This window comes from Dromiciops gliroides, chromosome 2 (assembly GCF_019393635.1).
Source record: "Dromiciops gliroides isolate mDroGli1 chromosome 2, mDroGli1.pri, whole genome shotgun sequence".
In the NCBI taxonomy this organism is placed as follows: domain Eukaryota; kingdom Metazoa; phylum Chordata; class Mammalia; order Microbiotheria; family Microbiotheriidae; genus Dromiciops; species Dromiciops gliroides.
The window spans coordinates 24,394,566-24,411,723 of record NC_057862.1 but is presented as its reverse complement, the minus strand read 5'-3'; the positions used below and the strand labels follow the sequence as shown (position 1 = coordinate 24,411,723).

The following is a 17,158-nucleotide window of genomic DNA, read 5'->3' as shown; positions in this document are numbered from 1 at the left end:
ATCATGGGCTATGATTAGAAATTCTGGGAGGAGACGGTCACCCATGGGGATGTGTCACAGGGGCCAAGCTCTTAATTCCCTATACCAGGGCCTGCCCAGGTTCCCACTGCAAGCTTCGAGGATTCAGAATCTAGCTTTAGAAATACAGTTTACTGAAATCTGGCCCTTGATTCTAATCTTACAGAGCTGATTACCATGGCTGGTTTTGTTTTTAAGGGGAAAAAGCATAACAGTCTTTGGCATAAAAATGTCACCCAATCCAAATACCTGGAACAAATGCCTGGCAAAGTGAGCTATAGAAGCTGACCCAAACCAGCAAAACCTGAAGAGGGAAGTCTACAAAAACAAACTGACCCCTTTACCCTTCATGTCAAGAGAGAAGAAAACACTTCAAACATCTCTTTTCAAGATTCTTTGTGATTCATGTCCAAGGAACAAGGCCTAGCTGGGGATTTTGGCCTTCATTCCATATTCCTTTCTCTTGGTCAGACCCTTAATATGACTCTAGTGTAATCTGGGAGTGACCTAGGGGGAAACACAATTACAATGACTAAATTTAGATACTTCTAATTTCATCCTCTGTTAATCTCTGAGAGAGATTTAAGAGTGCAGGGGTGGGGAGGGCAAGAATGGCTCAGCCGGTTTATTTTTGATATGGCAAGAGTAAACCATGTCATTGTGTCCCCAACCATGAAATCTCAGCCTTAATGACGTGGCTGCTAATCACGGTCCCTTTACTCAACAGCCAAAGCTGGAGGTGGGAAGCCTTTCTGTTGACTAATCAGAATGTCAAGTTTTTCTCTTTCCCTCCCTCCCTCCCTCTCTCTCTCTCTCTCTCTCACACACACACACACACACACACACACACACACACACACACACACACACACACACACACACGCTTCAATGGCCTAGGATGCCAAAAGTCAGGATTCTGAATGAAAAACTGCATCAAGAAACAAGATGGAAAGATTTTCAAAAAGAGAGACAGAAAGATTAGTAAAATGAATAGCTCTGAATGAGTGACTGTACCTTGGCAATTGTTTTGCCATCTGAATTACTGCTGGAATCCTTAAGGCCATTTACCGAATCTCTTCTCTGAGGGCACGGTTTCTTTTTGCGAGGCCTTCCTTTAAGATTTGGCGCTGAAAACAAATGGAGAACAATTTATAGTCATTTTCATTTACATGGGTTTGTTTTCTTAAACAACCGAGCCAGGCTCAAAATCAATCCCCTGTAATTGTTCATAGAAATGTACACATCTGTACCCAGCCACCTCTCATTAGGAGTCACTCACTCTGATGGGCTGTATTGGCGTAGACTATAAACCACCGTCCCCCATTTCCCAAGACTAATCTATTATACTTTAACATATCTAATTAATATAAAAGCAAGCCCTTTGTCTCTAAAGGACGTTGACAGAAAGAAAATGCGTTTTCCCCACAGATGGAAAAGATATCTTCGTAGAAGCATCCAGGGTTGGGAATCATCTCTGAACCAGGCTGTAACACACTCTGTTCTGGATCTCCCAAACCTAAGTGATCAAGCAGCCTGTTTGTGAGGTCACGGCAGCATAAGCCTTTGAAAACATCTGCCTTAGAAAGTTCCTCAAAGTACCCAGTCTATTAAACATCAAAGTAAAATATATAGGTATATAAAACAGAAAATAATGATATATAACAATTGATAAAACCTCAAATATAAAAAAACTATATGTAAATAAATGTATATATCCACACATGAGTGTATACGTATACACATATACACACACAACTATAGACACATACACATATATCTACATATATGCTTACATACAACAAATACACACAATAACACACACTTACACATATACACAAATGCACACACATATACACAAACATATATACACATAGACGTACAAGAAATTCACTAAAACGGCCCAAACAATATTAAGTTCATTTTACTAATCTGTGGTCAGCACGATCAATATCTTTAACATATGTGACAGAGCTATATGAACCAGCACGTTCGACTTTCTTTTCAGGACCAGTTTTATGGAAATCCTGTGGTTTGTTTCACGTCCCTCACCCCCCCCACCCCCACCCCGCTCATGCCGAGGCTCGTCCGGCTCTTCTGGGGCTTTCTGGAAAAGGGCTGTAGCCAGGATTCAAATCAAAGTCATGTTTCATCCCTCATGTCAAACTTAATTCCTTTTCAGAGCCACAAAGAGGGAGGAAGAGAAGGCAGATGTTGAGTTAGCATCGCCCCTGTCCGGTATAAGCTTCGACATTCAACTCCCATCGGTCAACGGAGTTAAGCAGCATCAGGCTCGCTTAGGAGGCACAAAGTGATAAGCACACTAAAAACCAACTGGTTTTTCTACGGAGCTGTGCTATGCCTTCCTTGGAGAGAGGCTCAGCCAAACACCACAAACCTCTCCCTCCAGTGTTTCCTAGCTGTTGTTAATCTAACTTTTTTGCCACACAGTTACCCAGTGGGATTTAGGGCATCTTACATCCTAAGCATTTGGCAAAAACAATTAAAACTGCTAATCTGATTTTTCCAATTTGTGGTAGAAACGGCCTTAACTCTGGGGATAATAATAAAAATGATGATGACACAAAAGGAACAAACAAAAGGTCATTGGGGTTTTGGTTGTTGCTGTTCACTGGCCCCCTGATTCCTCCTTCCGCCCCAAACTTGAAATTCTTTCAGCCTCCTCGCCTGGATTTATGATCAGAAGAAAACATGCCCCAGAATGAAGCAAAGAGAAAGTAATGATTTACCCATTCCCATCGACAAGCATCGGCCTGATTTCTATCTGTGCTCATGAATGCCAGACGCACGCAGCATGTGACTGCCCACTACTACATCCCTGGACGTCTCGGGCTGACTCGGTGTGGATGTCAGCTTTCCTCCAAATGAGCCTCACAGTCTTTGCTCTCTGCTTACAACTCCCCTCCCCCCGAGGCTCCATTACTCATGTAAACACGGAGCCGTGACTAGCCCCGAGTGTGGGAGTGTGGGATGAGCCCCTGGAGTTGTCAGACTGGCAGAGAGGCCGCTCTGTGCATTCCACCTTCTTAATGGGGCTGCTGATTTCATCCTAATTGTTTTGTTGACTCTGACCTCTTGCACCAAGCCTGGCTAGGACTCTATGCCACGTTCAATGAATCTGACACCCCAGGCAGCCCTGAGCCAGGGCGGTTCATATCTTGTGTAGGCGACACCGGAGAGGAACAGAAGTGTTCCCACACTTTATTGCCCTTGGCCCGAGAGCTAAAGCTGTAATGCCTGTGATGCACTAGGTACACGCGGGTCTCAGTCACCAAAATAAAGTCAAAGCAGAATGTAACAGAAAACTTGTCCTGGGCCTGAAGAGTTTCTTTAGAAACACACAGGACAAAACCTAAACCAAACAAGCCACTGTTGCCTCCTGGTCTAAGACCTTCTACCATTCTAACAAATAACCTGTGCCTGCATCCCAGGAGAGAGCCCACCTGTTTGCAAACCAGTCCCAAGAGACCAGTCAGAACTCCTCAGAAGAATAAGCCCTTTGCTGCATTCCCTGAGCTGCTGAAACATTTAGAAAAGCAGAGGAAGTTACAAACTCATCAAGCAAATAGGAGCCTGCATACAATTCCAAGAATTCAAACAAGCAACAAATTAAAAAAACCACTTTTAAGTGGGGCGCAAGATGACTCGGAGAGAAACTCGTCATTTTTAGGAAGTTGGGGAGGGTGGGGGATAGAGCGATGGACACGGAGTCGAATGATGCCCTCAGACACTTTCCAGTGGTACGGCACTTACCCGCTGCCTGCCTCAGTTTCCTCATCTGTAAAACTGGATAAAAATTGTAGCCATCTCCCAGGATTGTTGCATGGATAAAATGAGGTATTTGCAAAGTCCCTTGAAAATCTTAGAAATTCTAGATATTGAATAATCAATCCTTTAACAAGTGGTACTGTTTCTTATTATATTATACTAGAATTACTGAGCCCCAGAAGATCAGCTACAGAAACCCAGACTTTGACTGGGAAAAACTTTCTAAAATTAGAATGGGCCACCTCAATAGGTAGTGAGTTCCCCATCATTGGAAGTCTTCAAAAAGAGACTGAATGACTACTTGTTGGGGATGTTGTAAAAAGTCATCAACCCAGGGGGCAGCTAGATGGCTCAGTGGATAAAGCACCAGCCCTGGATTCAGGAGGACCTGAGTTCAAATCCGGCCTCAGAAACTTGACACTTACTAGCTGTGTGACCCTGGGCAAGTCACTTAACCTTCATTGTCTTGAAAAAAAAAAGTCATCAACCCAGGTATGGGTTGGAGCCAGCGGATGCTGAGACCATGATTGTAAAATAGCTCTCAGTTACTGGCTGGTTGTTCAAAAAAAGTCCAAAAGGTGGTTGTTCAAGGTTCTGCTCATCTGCTGGCTACCTGAAGATTCATCTCAAGCCTGGTGCCACACTGGGTTCTAAATGAATTTCTGAATGTCAGGTTTATCCACATCCCCCCAAAATACTACCTTGTGTGGCAATGGGCTAAAGACCATTCAGGCTTCAGTGGTAGCTTTGAGATCTGAGGAAACCATCTTTGGATTTAAAAAAAAACCAAAACTTCAGGATGTCATGGAAACAGCATGTCCATGCAAGGTGAGCCAGGTCTTTCTTTTCCAGATATGTAAGTTGTGTGTGCATGTGTAGGGGGAAGTTACTGGGGGTAAAGGGGAGGAATTTCAGCCTTTAATTATTCTATATCAAATGAACACCCCCTTATCAGCTAGGTGACACAGTGGACAGAGTCCTGGTCCTGGAGTCATGAAGAGACATGTTCAAATCCTGCCTCAGACACTCACTAGCCATGTGACCCTAGGCAAGTCATTTAACCTCTGTTTGCCTCAGTTTCCTCAACTGTAATATGGGGGTAATAATAATAATAACAATAATATAATAATGATAAAATGGAGGTAAGCACCTACCTCACAGGGTTATTGTGAGGGACAAATGAGATAATTTTGGAACAGTACTTAGCACAGGGTCTGACACAGAATAAGTCTCCCCTCCCCGCTTCCAGGGCAATGAGGGTTAAGTGACTTGCCCAGGGTCACACAGCTAGTAAGTGGCAAGTGTGTGAGGCCAGATTTGAACTCAGGTCCTCCTGAATCCAGGACCAGTGCTTTATCCACTGTGCCACCTAGCTGCCCCCCAGAATAATATTAATAAGTGCTTGTTCACCCCCACCCCTACTGCCATCACTATCCCAAAGCAAGCCACCCCAGAGCTCTAACACACATAACCTCCTCACTAATAACAGCTGGAAATTCCATGAAACGGGAGCTTTCAACCATTTGTGTGTGATGGGCCCCTCGGCAGTCTGCTGAAACCTAGGAACTGATTTTCAAAATAATATTATTGGATGCATAAAATAAGATACACTGGGTTACAGAGAAAGTTGATTCTATCAAACTACAGTAGCATATATATATATATACATATATATATATATATATATATATATATATAGAGAGAGAGAGAGAGAGAGAGAGAGAGAGAGAGAGAGAGAGAGAGAGGGAGAGAGAGAGAGAGTCAGAGTCCATGGACCCTAATTTAAGAATCTAGGCAATAGAGCTTTAAGGTTTAAAAAGCACTCTATATACCTTATGTCATTTGATCTTCCTTGAAGACAAAAGTTGGCCACCATTTTGCTACAGAGAATAGCATTTTTAAGAGGTCCAGACTTAAGGGGGTGGGGGCATATCAGTGCTCCTGAGGAAAGGAAGGCACAAAAGGAAATCACGGCAGTGCTTACTTAATTCATGCCTAGCTCAAGCTAGTTTTATTAATCTCTCCCTTCTTAGAGACCATTAAGTCTGGCCACAAATTTACAAAACACACACACACTAAGAATATGCACATTTTTGCCTATAGAGGGCGCATGTGTATATGTATGTGTATGTGTATATGTGTAATTCCTATCGAGCCACCCACCCTCATGTAAGGAGATACTTTTTAAAATAACCCTGCCTGGAGCAGCCAACAGAGAACTTTCCACGGGTGAAAGAAACTGTCACATCCACATCACTATGGGACGACGGCCAATCTCTGTGGGTTCAGTAAAATGCAGATTTGACCAAACAGAGAGAGCCTGTAAAGGGCTAGAAACCAAGGGGTTAGAAGTCTTCATTCCCTCCTGCTGACTCCCTTAGATTAGTCACATTTGCTCTTCTGGCTAATCATTCAAAAATCTCTGTGGTTTGAACAAGGATTTCCTGTACCAATGGCCGGCTTTTCTTCTAACTTACTTGGTGCTGTGAAATGAACAAATATTCACCTTTATGAAGTCCTAGGCATTGGGAAGACCAATAAATAGCCCGGGTGTTAATCCCAGGAGAATTCAGGGAGCCCCAACCGTCCCATGTGGCCCGACACCCTTTGTGGGCATCATCTGGGCATTGTCCTCCACTGTGCTAATGAGCTTCTTGCCAACTCTCCTTACCAAATAAACCATGTCACATCCCAGATCACTGGGGCATGAATACAAATTCACTTAGGTCCATTACAGAACGGGGCAAGTCCAGGTGTGGGGAATGGATTCAAACAGAAACACTCAACAATAAATAATCCCAATAAGAATAACAATTCATAATAACAAAACAACGGAAATGGACTCAGCTACTGGCCAAGTAAATTGCTTTTGGTCTAAACGTTCCTGTTTTTCAATTTGTCCCTTCCTTCCTGTGGTAACCCTCTCTTTTTTAACATTCATGTTCTTGGAAACACCATAAAGATAAACACCTCTAAATTTGGATCCACTCATCATTGAACAAGCCCTCCTCATGTTGTAGAGAGAAGGCTTCTGCCTACAAGCAAAGAAAGCTCTGTACTCTCTCAAGACATGCCTGGTGGCCCTCCGCCCCAGAGCTAGGAGAGTCTCTCTGGTGGGCACTGGCTCCAACAGTCCCTTGAACAATCCTAGGCATAAGTTTTCCAAAGAGCATTTGACAAAGTCTGACACCAGAGATCAATATTGAGAGGGAAGCAGTGGAAACTTAACTCGTTTGATTGCAAATTACCAGAGGGCAGCCACAGCAGCCAAAAGGCCAGTGACTCAAATATTGGAGGCTGCCATGCATTTTGGTGTGTGGTGTGTGCAAGCACACGCTGTGAATAATAGCCTGCATTTCTGCGATGCCATTCCTTTGAGGATCTCAAAGCTCTGTTTCCAGAGACAGGAATCTTAAAAATACTCTGATGAGTTGCAGGGTGGGACATGCTCTTTCTGGAAAAACTAATTTAATTGTCATTGCTGGGTTCTATTTTAAATGTTTCCCTTTTGACTTTTTAGAGACTTCCTCTTTCACCGTGGCAAAAAATAGTTCGGGTGTTTTTAAGTTATTAATTGAAAAGGTTAAGACTTAGAGGCTTCTACCAGGCTTGGTTTCTATTGAAACCACATTTGACATTGAGAGCATAAAAAAAAGCAAAAAAGCGTTTTGCAGATTGTCCCTTATAGGATTTCTCTTCTTTCAGAAACTTAAAACCAACAGCAGCAAACTAAAAACTAGAGGACTCTAAATTTGGTTTGAACACAGGGCTTTAAAAAAGTATAAATACAGAAAGGTTTCCCAGAAATTGCATTTGATTTCTATATTTACTGTTTTCAAGCACATCTGCCTGCACAGAGGCCCTCACACAGTAGGGCTACCTCAGTGTGGTTAATTCACTACACCCGACAACTGGTACATATACATATATATATATATAGCCATCCGCTGAATACAACTTGGTGTTTAGAAGTTACCTACCGGGGCAGCTAGATGGCGCAGTGGATAGAGCACCGGCCCTGGAGTCAGGAGTACCTGAGTTCAAATCCGGCCTCAAACACTTAACACTTACTAGCTGTGTGACCCTGGGCAAGTCACTTAACCCCAATTGCCTCACTAAAAAAAAAAAAAAAAAAAAAAAAAGAAGTTACCTACCCCATGGGGTTGGTTACAAGCCCCAAGTTTTGAAGCTGCTAGCTGGCTTTTACTGAGTTTTTTTCTCGTAGACTTTGAAAATCAGCACAAATGCTTCAAGGGGAGTTGTGCAGTCCACTGAGAGATGAACACATGAGTGGTGTCACCAAGGATGACAATGACACTTGGTCCTAACCAACATTCTAGAATAGACGGCCATCTCTACATGGTACTTGCTTACCATGCTGGAAAAATATTGGTCCATCAGCATGGGAGATGGATTCAGTGTCTATTATCAAAGGACTAGTTTAGTTACAATTAAAAAATTTTTATCTCCAGGATGAGCATCACAAAATGATGATGGGGCTCAGGGGAATACAACAACTCATGAATTAGTCTCCTAAGGTACAGACAGAAAGGTTATGTGGGATCTGGATGGGTAGGGGAAAAAAATCACAGATCGTTCCAGTATCAGTGAATAAAGATATAGCAGACTATAGGACTCATTATTTTCTAATTGTTCTGAAAATTTCTGTTGAACAATTTCCTTCTTTTCCAAATAAAGATACTAGAGACTTCCAAGACTCTTCCTTCTTTGTAAGTAGATAACTTGGCCCCAGGTCACCCCAACAGATGAGACTACAAACCCTCGTGAGGAGATCATGAGCCCAAGCTGACCATACAGTCCTAAGTTATCATGGGCAGGCCCCTTAGATATCACATGATCCAGGATGAATAAGCGAATGTGATGGAGAAGGTTTCATGAAGAAGAATGTGGTTGGGAATAGTGAGTGACAAGCCCGGGCCCTGAGTTTCCTGGCTTGGATCCCTTTCTGTTACAAGGTCTCCTGGCCAGGATCCCTGTGCCCAGCAACTACAACTTTCGTTGAAATCAGGTCTAGGGACTGGGGAATGAGAAGTCATTTTGTTACAAGGAGGATGACGAAATGAAGCTGGAGGAAGTGGACAGCTCACCTTGATGGCATTTTGTCAGAATGAGTGAGGTAGTCCAATGGAATGGATGACCTCATTTGTCATACCCCTATCTCTCCTTGGCAGCTCATGTCCAAAACAGCCAAGCACTCTTTGACTGTTCAACAAACCATGTAAGTAAATAAATCCTCCTGTATCCCTTCCCAGAGCACACCCCCCAACTTTTACTCACTCCCTCTCATACTTGTGAAGGCTAGAGCAATTCTTAATGGTCCTGATGGAAGTTTTAGTGATTTCAAAGGCATTTGATTTGCATATCTACTTCCTGATTTGCTTTTTCTTTCTCTGCCTTGGAGGGCTTCATTTCTCAGAAACACTTAAAAACACAAATTATTATATTTTCCCCCTCATAAACTAAACAAATCATGCTGCTTCATCTGTATTACTAATTGGTTTGAAAGCATGTGACTCCACGAATTCTTGCTATCAAAATGGATGTAAGCCACTGATGGCATCTTTAGCTTTGTCAACATTGATGAATTTCCAAGGGAGAATAGTGAGGAGAAACATCAATCAAACAATTCAGACATCTCCCACTGACCAGCAAAAGCAGTGGTCCGTGGGTTATTCTGCCATCATATGGGGTTGGGGGGGCGGGGGGGGGGGGAGGCATTTCAGTGATTACAGAAAAATATTTAGGAAGTCTGAAATGGTTTTTGACCCAAGGGATGATAACTGGAGTACAGTTTGTGGATCTTTACAGGCTTAGAATCTTAGAGCTAGAAGGATAACAAAATCAGCAGCATCTAGTGGATAAAAACGCTAAACTTGGTGCCAGGGAGATGTGGGTTCAATTCTTGTCTCAGATATTTGCCTCAGTGGTTCCTTCTGTAAAACATGCTTCCCTCAATAGGGTCGCTTCAGGCAGAAGTTCTTAATCTGGGGTTCCATAAAAAATTGATATGTATATTTCAATATAAATGGTTTCCTTTGAAATCCTATGGCATTAAAAAAAAATTTTATGCATCTGAAAACATTCTTCTGAGGAGGGGTTCAAAGGCTTCACCAGACCACAAAGGAGTCCATGACACAAAATAGGTTATAAGGCTCAACGAGATAATGTATGAAAAGTGCTGTGTACATTTTAATAGGTTATATGTGAATTTCAGTTATTATTTAAATCCAATCCTCTCTTTTAATAGTTAAGGAAACTGAGGAAATAACTTACCCCAAGCCACACACCTCCCAATCACTTAACTCCCAGTCTCTGTGATGGGTCAACTATGCCCTTGAAATTCTATCACTGATGCTGAGAATTGAGGGCAGGAGTAAAACAAGAGGGGAAATAGAATTTGTTATGGTACATGGTTTTTTTAAAAAGCCTCCTATGAGAAGGAGATCAGGACCCATATGAGAACTGTCAAAGTACACCTCTCCTCGCCCTCCCTTCAGTCAATGGCTCCTTCATCAGAACATCTCATCTGAACAAGGGGAAGGTGTCCCCAGGACAGTGAGAAGCAAGGGGAGGAAGGCAAAACACCACCTTGAAGCCATTTTGTGTCCAGGACTGCTTTGCCGGACTCCTGCTCTGGGGCACAAGGGCATTTGGATAACTGTGCCCTGTGGAGCCTGAGGATCAGAAGGGTTGGGAGAACATCTTGGCATGGGTTCCCAAACACCCATGTGGTGGTGTCAAAACATGAAAGTCAAACAAAAGACAGGGTGATTCTCCCTGGTGTTCTTACTATCCACAAATTATCTGTGGCTACCTTCAGATGGCAAATATTGAACAGGACCTACCAATTATGAAAGCTAGGTGGCACAGTCCTGGACTTGGGAGTCAGAAAGATATGAATTCAAATCCTGCCGCGGACCATTCCCAGCTGTGTGACCCTGGGCAAACCATTAACTTCCCGTGGCTTCAGTTTCCTCACCTATAAAATGGGGATAATAACAGCACCTACCTCACAGGGTAGTTATGAGGACCAAATCTGATAACACATACAGTGCTTTATAAACCTTAAAAAACTATATAAATGCTATGACTAATATCATTATTATATACTCTAAAACTAGCTTGGGCCGATTTCAACTTTTGTTCTCTCTACTCTCTGTCTACTTTTCCCTAACTCACTATCTTCTATGGATCAACTTGTGAAGAACCAAAGCCAGCCAATGGATTGGGGGGTGGGGGGGTGGGGGGGCTCTCAGTGGATAGAGGGTGGGGGTAAGGAGGAGGGGAACCCTTCAAGTGGCTCATTAAAACTAGGACAAAAGAATATTGTTCAAATGTTAAACTAGATGGGCCTCTGAAAAAGACTTAAGCCTCAATTTAGAAAAATCTCAAATTTCCATTTTTGGAAGAAATCTCTGTAAACACAGATATACATTCTTTCTCAGGATGGTATCACATAATAAAAAATTAATGTTAACCCCTCAGATACTTGACATTTTTTCAGTGTTTCAGGATTTGTGTTGGAAATGTTTCTACCACTAACAAAAATTTAGATTTCCTCAGTCTCCAAAGGATTTAATGCCAAGAGTAACCTTGTAAATATAGAGGATGATTTTTTTTGTCATTAAAAAAAAAATTATCAAGAGACCTACTCCTTCTTATCTGTAATTGAAATGTTCTGTGGAGTTAGAATAGAACACGACAGAAGAGATTTGAAAGCTACATTTTGTATTGAATATCCTTGAAAGGAGCCGTAAATATCAGAACAATTTTCTAACTCATACGTACACAGTGCATTCTTGTTCAACCATTTCTCCTGGTTTGGGTTTGGAAACGAGATATTCTATTCTTGACATTGAGGATAATCGATTTGCTACATCTCTTAAGAAAACATTCCCCATTTGAAAGTAACTGAAATGGACACTTTTTTGGGGTGGCATGAATTAGTATGGAGACATTCAACTGAGTGCAGACTCGAGACTGAAAAATTATGAGGGTGATTTTTATTTTGAATCCTAGACTTTCTCATTAAAAAGAAAGTGGGGGGGGGAGCAACACAAAGGAAGGAGTTCAATGTCACCAAGGGGAGACTTTGGTTTTAAAAGGCTCTATTATTTCAGGCAATGAAAGAAGTTTTAGAAGAAAAATAAAGCACTCCATAAAATGAGGATTTTCTCTCTCTGATTTTTCTGCCACCATCAGAATGGAAAATTGAAATCCCAAGTCACTCATATTTGGAAGAGGCCCTGAGGGCAGAATCAGTCCCTCCTTAAATGGGAGAGGTTGCTAGATAAGAACTTAGAATTGAAAGGGACTGGATCAATCCTTGAGATAGCTGGGTAGCCCAGGGGGTAAAAGGCTGGTCTTGGAGTCAGGAAGACCTAGGTTCACATCCTGCCTCAAGTATTTCCTAGCCAGGTAATGCTGGACAAGTCCCCTAAACCTTAGTTTCCCTATTTGAAAAATGGCAATGAGAAAAGTACCTACCCTCCTGGGGCTGATAGGAGAATAAAAAAAAAAAAAACCCAACACTTTACAAAACCTGAGAGAGGTATGTAATTGATGGCTGTTTATTATTATTATTATTATTATTCATCACCATCACCACCACCACCACCATCATCATCTTGTCTAATCCCTCCTTTTATAGATGAAGAAACCAAGACCCAGAGACGTGAAGTGACTTGCTTGAGGTCACAAAGGAAGCAAAGATTGGAATTCAAATCTTCTGACCACACCCACACCCCCCAATTCAAGGCTTTTCCCATTAAACCATATTGCATTTAGCTACCTATGATCTTTGTGATCAGCGATTCATCACACCCTCAGTCACAGGTAAAATAAACCCTTCCTCTTCCATTATCCACACACACAAAAAAATCTGTTGTAAGATGGTCCCTGGTCTTGGTGACAATATATAGGTAATGACAGCACAAAAATTATTATTAAAAGTATATTCTTGGGGACAGCTAGGTGGCGCAGTGGATAAAACACCTCCCCTGGATTCAGGAGGACTTGAGTTCAAATCCAACCTCAGATACTTGACACTTACTAGCAGTGTGACCCTGGGCAAGTCACTTAACTCTCACTGCCCAGCCAAAAAAAAAAAAGTATATTCTTGAACACTGGAAATGAATATAATGTGTGGGAAGTGGGAGACAGGGTAGATGGAGTCCTCTGGGAGAGAAGAGGAAAGTGGGTTGATGGGGCACCTACAACATGAAGTGGGCTAGATTTGGAGCTGGGTTCAAATCTTGGTTCTGACACAATACCAAGTGGGCAGTTCATTTGTAACCTTTGTGGGTGTCAGTTTTCTCAATGGTAAAATAAGGGGGTTGGAATGGATGACTTCTAAACCCCCCTCCTGCTAAAATTCTAGGACCCTAAGGAAGGGAAGCTAAGTAAAAGTCAATGATATATTAACAAAAGGTAAAGAGAAGTACCAACCAGCAGATAGAACACAGGGATTTCAGGTAGAGAAAGCTTGACTTAGAGCAATGGGTGGTTTCTAGACACACAGCCTAGCTTAAAGGCTGGGGGTGGGGTTTGGACCTCCCATTCTTGACTGATAAACATTGTGTTTTCTGGGTAGCTTTTAAAATGGCACAGATTTCCCTTCAATTCTTTTAATATTTTGTGGTAACTTTCCAAGGTTATCTTCCATTGGCTGTGTCTATTTTTATGTGCCCCCATTAAAATGGACGTTCCGTGAGGGCAGGGACATGTGTTCAATATTCTCTGTAAGCCTATGCTTGGTACAATGCCTGGTACTTAGCAAGCTCTTAAATGCTGATTGACCAACTGCCTGCCTGCCTGCCTGCCTCTCATTCCTGGGCATCACACCAGCTCTAAGATGCCATCAGAATGTACAGGGAAAAGGGCAAGAATTCCAACAAGGGCGCGAGGGGGGAAGATGGTACAGAGCTTTGGTTTTCCGTGGCATACCCACCTAGACAGCACGAGCGCTAACAAAGCCACAGAGAAAACTGCTGCAAGACACTGACTGAGTCAGCTCTTCCTGTGGTCTAAGGCCTGGAACTCAACAATAACGGAGTCACAGCCCCCAACCCCAGTCCCCTTCTTCGGCGTCATGTTTCAGTCCCTTTGGCTCAGCCAGAAGGTAGCAGTTCCCCAATCTCAACATGCCAATTAAAGAGACTCGAGCCAGCCTGAATTCAATTCATTTGGGGCACACCCTGAAGGCTCTGATTGTGAAAATAAAAAGGAAATGTCTTTATCAACCTTAACTCGAGGACAGGTTTTCCTTTCTTAGAAGGCAAGACCCTTGCTACCTGGGGGTGATAGGGCAGCACCAATAAACTGAGAACAAGAGGTGGGTGCATCATGGAGTCGGAAGACTAGTGTTCCAACCCAGCTTTTGCTGCTTGCTACTTCTGTGGCTTGGGAGAAACCACTTATTTCTTTGAACCTCAGTTTCCACATTTATAAAATGGAGGAGTCAGATTAAATCTGACATTTGTGACCTCTTTTATCTTGGCTAATCACTGGGCCTCAGTTTCCCCATCTGTAAAATGAAGGGGTCAGATCAATCCTCTGACCTTTTATACCTTGGAAAATCACAAGACCTTCTTGGGCCTCAGTTTCCCCATCTGCCAAACAAAGAGGCTGAGGTCCCTTCCAGCTTTGGAGCTATGATCCTGAACAGAAGATCAATAAATTCTCTCCCTGCTCTAAAATCTCGAGAGCCCCATGGCACCCAATGGCCAAGCCTCCAGATAAAGATGAAACCCCCTTCTCGGGACCCCTTCCATTTCCATTAAGTTCCTGGACTGGTTCAACCCAGATACAACTGCACATTCTGCTACGGTTCTGATGTGTTTCTCTTTGTCCACATGGTTTGCATATTTCAGCACGCAACATTATTAACTCATGACCAACTGTCAGCTGATTATTATCTAACCCATGGGGGTCTCCTCCCCCAAAGAATCCTTATTTGGGCAAAAGCTCTCGTCTGCTCCACTCTCGATTTCCCTCCAAAGAGCTTTATTTGGACTATTGTTCGCTGTCAATGGAAACTCCAAGGTTACATATGTGGCAATCTGAAGCCGGGGAAACAAATCCTTAGCAAGTTTAAACACTGAAATGATATTAAAACCATCTCAAAGCTTTGTTAGCTGAAAGCAAACTCTTTGTTGCCCTCTAGTGTTAAATCTCTGCTCTGCATAAGAGAGACCAGAGAAAACCAGGAGGTGGAAAGAGAATATTCAGTGGCTTCAATCTGATGCAGAAAAAGACATCATTCTCGCTGGTAACAGTTCCAAAATACCGGCCATTTTAATTTTTTTTGCTTTTTAAAAAATATACTCTGAGGTAGATGAGGTGGCCTGGGTCTATAGAAATGACGATCCTTTGTTTTTCCCACGTACAATGGCTTCATTATATTTACAACCATAACTGTTGTGTGTGGCCAATTGATTTTTTCCAAGGTTTAGGATCCTTCGAAATCACTGCCCCCTGCATTAAAGGTTCCCTCACAACCAAAAATAGACTGCTATAAGAACCAGTTCAGTATTAAAGGAACTGAGAAAGGAAGCTGGTAGAATTCCCTAATATGGAAGAGTAACCAAGAAATTTTTTTTTTTAAGAAGAGCAGTTTATTTTTCTTCTGAAAATGGGCAACATATGGAAAGCTTTGGCCCTATCAAAACAAATGTAGGTATAGTATTTTTCCTTTTGGTGGAATAGAAAGAATGTGATTTTAAAATAAGACCACTTGGATTTGAAATCTCTTTCTGCTCCTATCAGTGTGACCTTAGACAAGTCACTTAACCCTTCGGGGTGCGGCTCAGTTTCCTCACTTGTCAGAGAAGGCAGAAGTGGGGTTAGATGATTTGGAGATACTCTGACTTTCCTTCTCTTTAGAGAGATTCTCTAATTTTTTCCCCTCAACACAGATTTGAACGAGCCCGCACTCCCTATTTAAGGATGGCCAAACTAAGCATGCACACTTTATTAAAAAAAAAAAAAATTCATTTTCAACTTTGGCTGGAAGACTTTGGATAATTTCCCGTATAACAGGCCCATCCCTGAAAAGTAAACAGACCTGGTATTAAAACAAACCAATCAGTGTATCTGCAAGTACATGGAAGATTAATGGAAAGATGGGAGAAGCCAAAAGAAAGTGTATGAAAATATGAACCTTTCCTCCCTCTTCTCCCAACACTAAGCAAAGGTACTGAGGTTTGCTTAGATTTGACTTCTAGTCTGATTAATCGTGACTACCCCCAATCAGTATTAAAAAAAATGCCCTGTATTTTTAATATGATCTTAGGGGCTGATTAAATCTTAACTTGGTTTTGCAAATCACATATGGCAGGCCAGTTTTGCAACAAAAGCCATTTGGTTTTGTCTTTGAATTAGCAAAGTTATTAAAGTAATTTTACTATAAAATTAAACAGCTGTGAGCTCTTTAGAAAAACATGATGATTCTTGTTCTCCTTTGTACTATTGTGCAAGTCAAAAATACCCTTTCTTTCATGCTTTTTTATTCCAACATGAATTCCCCAGTTAGCCCGTTGAGCTTTTAAAAATAATAAAGAAAACACAACAAAACAAAAACTATTTGATGACCTCTGAGATCCAATGTTTAAGTAGTAGGTAATTTACAAGAGGGCTTACAAAGAGTGGGAACTCAAAGGGGCTTTTGTTTGGTTCCCATCACTGAATAAGTAATGATACTCTGTTCTAATGCTGTACCTTTCACTGAGAAATACAAAGCTTCTCACAAATATTTTGGGGAAACAAGAATTATACAGCCATTGTATGGATGGACAAACTCGAACATATCAGGATATTGGCCCAGGGTAAGTAAGCTACCAAATGGGGAAAGGCAGGGACAGGGGTCATATACAGAATCTGTCTCCTTGCCAAGATTTTCAACTACTTGTGGGATTTTTTTATTTTCTGGAATAAAAAAAAATGGTAAAGTTGAAAATATCCTTTTCTCATGATTGACAACAGCCTTGAGGCCTGGGCTTGCTACTACTTTAGAAATGAGGGATAAACAGACAACACAATGATCGGTTGTTTGTAATCTCTTTGACATATTGCCAAGAGCCCAGATAATTTGGCTTGATGGAGCTAGATATTCTAGGTCTAGTGGATAAACCTTTTGATGCTACTCAAGTCTCTTGACTTGGCAAACATTTTAAAACAAAATTCTCTTGGCCCTCCCATAGATCTTCATTTCACATTTTTTTGAATGTATTTCTCAACCACCCAAATAAAACCCACCCAATCAAAAAGATTTATTAAGCATTGTGCTAGGCTATGGGGATCCAAGTACAAAGAATAAAATAATCCCTGTTTACAA

At 41.9% G+C, this 17,158-nt stretch overlaps 1 protein-coding gene across 6 annotated transcripts in view; it reads right to left on the bottom strand.

Annotated features, from left to right (window-relative positions):
• Positions 1-17,158, bottom strand: part of ARID5B (AT-rich interaction domain 5B) — a 210,543-nt gene that overhangs the window by 46,794 nt on the left and 146,591 nt on the right. For 5 of the 6 annotated variants that reach the window (XM_043984027.1, XM_043984028.1, XM_043984026.1 and 2 more), the window contains one exon: positions 1,033-1,145. In XM_043984027.1, coding sequence (XP_043839962.1) covers positions 1,033-1,145 — 113 coding nt within the window. Of the gene's footprint in view, positions 1-1,032; positions 1,146-2,765; positions 2,786-17,158 lie in introns of those variants that run through there. The other variant, XM_043984030.1, reaches the window with a different exon arrangement.